Here is a 7,204-nt window from a genome sequence, read left to right as displayed (position 1 = left end):
GGGAAAGCATGAAGCACTCAGGATGAAATTACTTTGGTTGTTAGTGGTGAAGGAGAGTTGAGTGTTTTGCTTTTGTTCTGGGTGAAGCTTTTACAGGTTGAGTGTGTTTTGTGTTGAGACTGAAGCAACTCAGGAAGGCAGTAACTAGGTTACAGAGAGGGGGGAAAGAATGCTGTTTGCTAAAGGTTGGCTTAGTGTTGAAATGTAGTGAAGAGTGAAGTCAGGAAGTTCATCCCAAACCAGAGTTCACTTGCCTTGTGTAGCTAACAGCATGAGCAAAGAAATAATGAAGCAATGGATGCTCCATCTCAGAATTTTGCAATTCCAATGTGTACCCGTAGGGAAGAGAGCCTTGGTCAGGGCTAGATGAGCGGAGTTCAAGGCTGGATGGCAGGAGTTGGTGTGGGAGCACTGCCTTGGCAGTCACACAGCTGGTGCTGTGTAGAGAGTGTGGAATGGGTTGGCATTAGGTTCCTTTGGCTTTTGATCCATGTTCAGTAGGTACAGCTGACCTAAAGGGCTTGAATGTTTTGAGGTGATGCTAAGTAAAATGGGCTGGGAACTGGTGATAGGTTAAGACAGGGTGACCTCTGTGAAGCTATATTTTTTTCAGAACTAGGTAAAGCAACAAAACCCCAAACTGCTTACTGTCCCTCTTAGCACGTAATGGCCCTCAGGAGGATGGAGTTTAATTGTGAATAAGCACTGGCTGGCAAGTAAATGGGTGAAAGCTTTATACTGAAGCATTTGTGTGGGATTTGTGTAGTAAAAATATCATGATGATTTGACAGGATGACCTTGTCATACTGGACATAAATGTCTAATTTTCATTTATTTTTCCTTACAGCTCCAGTTGTTAACCGATACAACAGAAGAGTATCAGGTAAGGTTTGTTTTCAAGAGTTTAAAGTTTCTGAAATGGTTTTGAAATGGGTGTTTGACTAAAGGAATTTCATTTAAAATGACCTTACTCTTATCACTTATTTGTCATAATTCTTGCAGCATTTTCATTTGAAATAATGAAAACTGTTTCTTAATTCACTGTAGATACCAATGGGCAACACATTGAGAGTAATTTAGAAAACAGTACTCTGTGTGATCCCAGACTGTTGAAGCAACTTCTACAGTAGTAATCATTCTGGCCAGAAAACTTCCCAGAAGTTTTTGACAACGTAACAAGCATTTGCCATAATTATTTTGCGGTAGAATGAAAAAGTGGCACCTTCTTTCAGCAGCAGCACATCTCCTAATCGTCTGTGTTGCGAAGAATTTTATCTCTGGTCAGGATACAGAAAATATGGAAGGGGATTGTGCCCTTTTTTATATTGTTTTAGTCCCTTCATTGTGCAACTGGTGTTTAAGGTTGTTGAATTAGTGGCTGTTCATTTGTTCTAGAGACACAGATTATACTTTTATATTTGTTTTCCATCGTTGAGATATTAAATGCTTCGATGAGAAGCTGTAATTGCCAACAAATTCTTTTAGAAGCTGTTTTTGAAGAGTATCACATGAACAAAATGTTATGTGTAGATGAGAAGGCATCACATTATTTTTTCATTTGAGGTGCAGTATGAATTGCTTTGCATATGTTACCTCTTTTGTCTTCAAATATTTAGCTAACATTCAGCTGGTCTAGAAAGTTGTTATGGTTTTGGTTTGAAAAATGCCTTTATAAAAATGTCAATGTATTCAGTGTTTTCTCTCTAGTTTCCACTTCAGTTCTACTCAGTTTGTAATTTATATATATGACCTGACACATTCTTTGGTATGTTGGGGTATTATTGATAACACATATGGTATGTGAGTGTATATGAGATAAATACATGTTTAACTGTATGTGCAAAATGTCCTTGTGCCTGTGCAGTTCAGTTCCTCAGTTGCTAGGGTATGATTAAGGGTAAGACTGTACTTTTGTCACTGCAGATAAGTAACTGAGTGTAATGAGAATTCCATAATTCTCTTAAATTACTGTGCTGGTAGTTTTGATATATTATTACATGAGGAATTTAAGTAGGACAAAACTGTGTCTTGAATGATAGAGTGAGATAGGCTGATAGTAAATATTGGACGTCATACATTGTAAAGTATCTTAATCTGGAGAGGCCCAAGACATTTTAATTTCTCTGCTAATTAAACTAATCCATCCTGGAACGTGCTGATGGAATAAAGTCTTGTAAGAAGTGAGAAGTGCATACATCTCCGATTTGAATTTAAATAAAGGCTGAATTATTCCCAAAGTTTAAAAACTGAGCCTTAATCAGAAGGCATTTGTAATCCTTTTGACTCCTCAGTACTGAAATGTGGTGTTGGTGCTCTCATAGTGCTGAGCTGCTCTTGGTTGGAAACCAGGTTTCATCATTTAAGGGGTCTGAAGGTTAATGTGAACAACTCAACAGTAAATGTAAAATTGAATTGCTAACTTGTGCAATTAGATTAAAGAGGACTGTTTGGATGCCTAATAATGCTGCTGTTCCACGAAGAGCTAGAATAATTCAGAGTTTATAGTTCATGTTAGAATTGTCATGGAAACAAACAATAATAGAATGTGTATATATTACTACTGTGTGTTAAATACTTTTCACAATACAAAAAGTCTCCAGTTTCTCTCCATACACGCTGCAGAGGTCACGATCAGCGTGGGATCTGTTAAAATGCAAAGGCAATGCAAACAGCATCCATGTGTGCACAGAGATGCTGTTTTCCTTCTCTTGGCAGAAAAAGTAGAGAAACCTACTGGTTTGGGGTGGGAGTTGCTTGGTGAGGTGGTTTGCACCCCATTGCTGCTGTGTCTGTCAATAAGTCACCGGATAGGAACGGGACTGTCAGGGCTCTGCTGGGGTGCTGAGCTCAGCCCCTGCTGTCACAGGCAACCACGTTTTGTAATGCCTTGCATGGAATGAGTGACTGATTTGCTGGGTTTGGTGCTCTGAATTTGATTTCCTTGTTAGATGTGTTAGGTTTGAAGCAACTTTTCATTCTGCAATTCTTGTACATAGCTTTTGTCTTTATAAACCAACAAAAACCAGCAAATACCAAACCAGCATTGCCTTATGGATTACTCTGTGGTATCTAAATGTCTCTGGTTTTAACTAACTAAGGAAAGCAGAACAAACCATGGAGAAGAAAAGCTGACACATAATTCTTTTTGCGATTGTATTTAGTGTATTCTTTTCTGGTCTCCTCTTCAGAGGAGCTTCCTGCTAGTCTGTGTTGAACCATGTCAGTCTGAGTGGCTGTTGCCATGTTCCCAGTGCAGTGTACATTTGTAAGGGCAGTGAAGAGCAGAGCTAAGTTGCTGCTATCAAGATTTATATGCACAAAATTGTAGATTTACAGACAAGAATTTAAGACATACTGAAGAAATTTCTTAAAACTCGAGCAAGAATTTTTCTTTTAAGCATTTGGCTGCCTAGGGAATTATGGCAGTGCTCCAATTGTTCACTAGGTCAAAAATGAAAAAGTGTAATTTTAGTTACGGGAAAAGTTGATAAAGCAGTTGTCTATACATACAGTTTAGGACAGGCTAATAGTGGTTCTGATAAATTATTCAATTGGAGAGGCTGAGGGAGCTGGGGGTGTTTAGCCTGGAGAAGAGGAGGCTCAGGGGAGACCTTATCATCTTCTACAACTCCCTGAAAAGGGGCTGTAGTCAGGTGAAGTCTCGTCTCTTCTCCCAAGCAACCAGTAGGACAAGAGGGCACAGACTCAAGCTCTGCCAGGGGAGGTTTAGGTTAGATATTAGGATTTTTTTATGGAGAGAGTCATCAGGCACTGGAATGTGCTGCCCGGGAAGGTGGTGGATTCACCATCCCTGGCAAATACTGCTTTACTGATTGTAAATATTTAGCTGTGGTTCTTTAAGACTCAAAACATGAGTTTCCTGTTGGTCAGGAATTTTATTTTTGTGCTTTTTGAATACCTTGAGCACATTTAGATTACTTCTGGCTTATGCAGTATCTCAGTAAAATACTTCAAGAAGTCAGGATTTAAGAAATCTGCTTGACACATGGTAGTCTATAAGAAAGGTCAGGCTGACCTTGTACAGCAAAAAAATACATTGTCTCAGTTCTTCTTTTGTACTAAAAGAAGAAATAATTTTATTTCTCCAGCTCTCAAATCGTTGACCAAAAGTAATGATATATCCCGAAGTGCTTTCATATCCCATAAGTGACAGTAGCACATCCTTACATACTGCTTCTTTCTCATCCTGTAGGACAGAGAGCACAGGGATTCATTCTGGTCACTTCTGCTCCCCCTTTCTGCAACATTTGCTGGTATTTCATCTGCCAGGCTGAGGTGTTCCTTGAGGGGCAGGGACAGTGTTGCCTCGTGTGCCATTAAACTGCAAACTATTGGGCAGCTGGAAAGGCTCTGCAGGGAATCCCATTTGCTGCTTGACCAGAGAAACATGATTTGTGTGCTGGTCAGAGATTCAGCCAGCAGAGCAGGGGTTTGTGGGTGGGATGGTGAGAAACCCCATGGACTGTGCAGGAGGGTCATCCTGGAAAGGGGGACTTATCTAATCGTGTTCATGGAATTATTTATAGAAGTGCAGAGTGGTAAAGCAATGTTCTCGTGAAGAGAAACAACCTTTTCCAGGAAACACTCGGAGGGAGAAAAAGAATTGAGAGCTTGATGTTCCTTCCCCTAGAAGTTTATCTAGTGAACAGTTTGCTTGTGTGTTTGGCCAAGTGACGTGTTGAGGCCCATGGTGAGCACACAAACCCCAGTGTCAGTCAGCTCTAATTTGTATATGAGCTGGTGGTTGATTTGATTAAAATAATCCTGTTTGCAAAACCATCAGCTATCCCTATGTGGAAACCAGAAAGGAAAAAACAGCTCACTAGTTTGAAAAGCTCCTTGCTATAGGATGCCATGGGCTGTGGTGCCACAGGCAATTTCAGTGCTAATTACCCAGCAGAGCAATTGTGTTGCTGCTGCTTTAAGTGAATTAGCAATGTCTGAGCTGTGTTCCATGGATTATTGGCTGACTCTGCCCAGGCTTGGATTGGATGGCCTGAAACCCATACAGACTCCTTCCTCCCAAGAATTGGACTCTGTTGAAATTCATATTGCTTGATCACATTTCTTGATCTCCCTCCAAGCATAAGGGGCTCCTGACAAACTTAATTCCGTTAGTCACTTCATTTTCTGTAATGAGGAGCCTGCAGAGCATAGCAGTGAATGTCAGCCCTTGGGAGTGACTGCTAGGTGCAGGGAGGTGGGAGAAAGCAGTGATACCTCCTTTCTCAAGTAATAATGTCAAGGCTATTTCCAAGCTAGAGGAAAAGAGCCTTGGTGTTTGTCCCACTGTAACAACTGATATGTAACACTGAGGAGGATTTTGCTCCTGGCAGTATATGAATGAACGTGAATTGTGCTTTTGGAATGAAAGTGTGACACCCACTACAGCCTCACTTGTGCATAGTTTCTTCTCTCTTAGTTTTAGCATATTTCTGAAAAGTAAAGTTTCTTGCTTGGTTTCTGTATTGCCATTTCTAGACACCTTTGATTCATTCCACAGAACACCCACTCTCCGGCAGACTTGCTGATTTCTTCCTGGGATAGGAAAAATCTGACAAAAGATGACACCCGTAGCATACACATGTGAGAGAAGGTTTTCATCTTCTTTTCTCCAATGATTTCTGTTGATCTGAGTGACCTGGTACAATGCATTATTCTGCATGTGCCTATACTCCCTCCTGAGTCTTCCTTTGGCCTCGATGAGTTAGGAATGAGATTACACTTTTCACATTCAACAGCTATAAGCAGAATAATTGACCTATCTAATCCAGGGAAGCAACATGTGGTAGTTACTCCCTTAATATTTTTATACCAGCAAAGCAACACAACTGTTGGGATCTGTGCCTGTTTTCATGTTCAGATAAAAAGTAATCAAATGGACAAGACTTGCCTCAGTTAGTCCCTTTGGTAGGGCAACTTTCAGCTCGGATTCTGTGAAGTGAGAAGGATCAAACCTGCTGTTCCTGGAGTTCGGTGCTGAGCCCTCTCCTAAGATAGGATTGATGAATATCTCGTGTAGAGGATAGTTTTGTTGGAATGTTACTGAGTCCTCTTTTCCTCTGCATAGCAAACAGTAACATTGTGCAAGGCACTGACAGTTGACGTTGTCAGTGTCCCCAACAGGTGTTGGATTCAGAATCAGTACTTTTGTTGCTTCTCTTGTCTCTAGCAGTCTGATCTGACAGTGTGGTTTGGTGTTGTAGAGAGTTTTTGGGAGGTTTTGTTTGTATTTGAGTAATTTTGTGTCTTGAATAATGTGTAAATCAATGCTTCCTGGCAGTTTCTGGGTTCTTTCCTTGTCACAGAACTTCTGTAAGAGAGAGCCCTTGAATGACTGCTGGTTCTTGCAACTCGCTGATTCTTCTCTCTTTTGACAATGGGGGGACTCTACCTTGAACTCTGTTAGTGTAGCTCCTGCCACAGATGAGCAATCGTCTCATAAAGTACATATGTCGTTAAAGTCTGATATCGCTTTGGGCTTTCTAGTGAGATACAGAGATTTCTTCACACCTTGGCAAGGTAGGTGTCAGGATATGGTAAATTACCCACAGTAAGTTCTTTGTAGTAGCTTTTAGCTTTTTAAAATGACAGTTCTAACAAAGACAGTTTTCTAATAAAGCTTTAATATTAATTATTGCCACAGAGCGTGTTAGTGTTTGGTAAACAATACTATCTTAGGATCCTGTTAAATTAGGACATCTAAATAGTGACAATAAACAAGAAGCAACACTTCTCTTGGGAGGTTGTTTTGAGTATTTTCTTTTGCAGGATACTATCTACTACTTCAGTGATAAAATTTCATTCCTTGAAATCATCAAGGGAGGAAGACTGAGTGATGACAAAGTGGCTCTGTGTCACTCTCTTTGCTAGATACTTACCAGACTCATTACCAGAGGATGACTTGAAAATCATGATCTGGTTTCTTGTCTTGTAGCTATTTAATGAATTTCTATATTGATTATTCACCATCTACTATCTACTACTTCAGTGATAAAATTTCATTCCTTGAAATCATCAAGGGAGGAAGACTGAGTGATGACAAAGTGGCTCTGTGTCACTCTCTTTGCTAGATACTTACCAGACTCATTACCAGAGGATGACTTGAAAATCATGATCTGGTTTCTTGTCTTGTAGCTATTTAATGAATTTCTATATTGATTATTCACCATCTAACTGGTGG

The 7,204-nt window shown here is 40.1% G+C and overlaps 1 protein-coding gene across 1 annotated transcript in view; it reads left to right on the top strand.

Moving 5' to 3' along the window:
- Window positions 1-847: 847 nt before the first annotated feature.
- PRKAR2A (protein kinase, cAMP-dependent, regulatory, type II, alpha) overlaps window positions 848-7,204 on the top strand; it is a gene marked incomplete at its 5' end in the record, with an annotated part of 34,387 nt that continues 28,030 nt past the window's right edge. The window contains one exon of the mRNA XM_009082708.1: window positions 848-883. Coding sequence (XP_009080956.1) covers window positions 848-883 — 36 coding nt within the window. The remainder of the gene's footprint in view (window positions 884-7,204) is intronic.

The sequence above is a fragment of the Acanthisitta chloris genome, unplaced genomic scaffold, assembly GCF_000695815.1.
Source record: "Acanthisitta chloris isolate BGI_N310 unplaced genomic scaffold, ASM69581v1 scaffold30309, whole genome shotgun sequence".
In the NCBI taxonomy this organism is placed as follows: domain Eukaryota; kingdom Metazoa; phylum Chordata; class Aves; order Passeriformes; family Acanthisittidae; genus Acanthisitta; species Acanthisitta chloris.
Note: the sequence above shows the minus strand (reverse complement) of the source record. Positions and strands in the feature narration are given on the sequence as shown.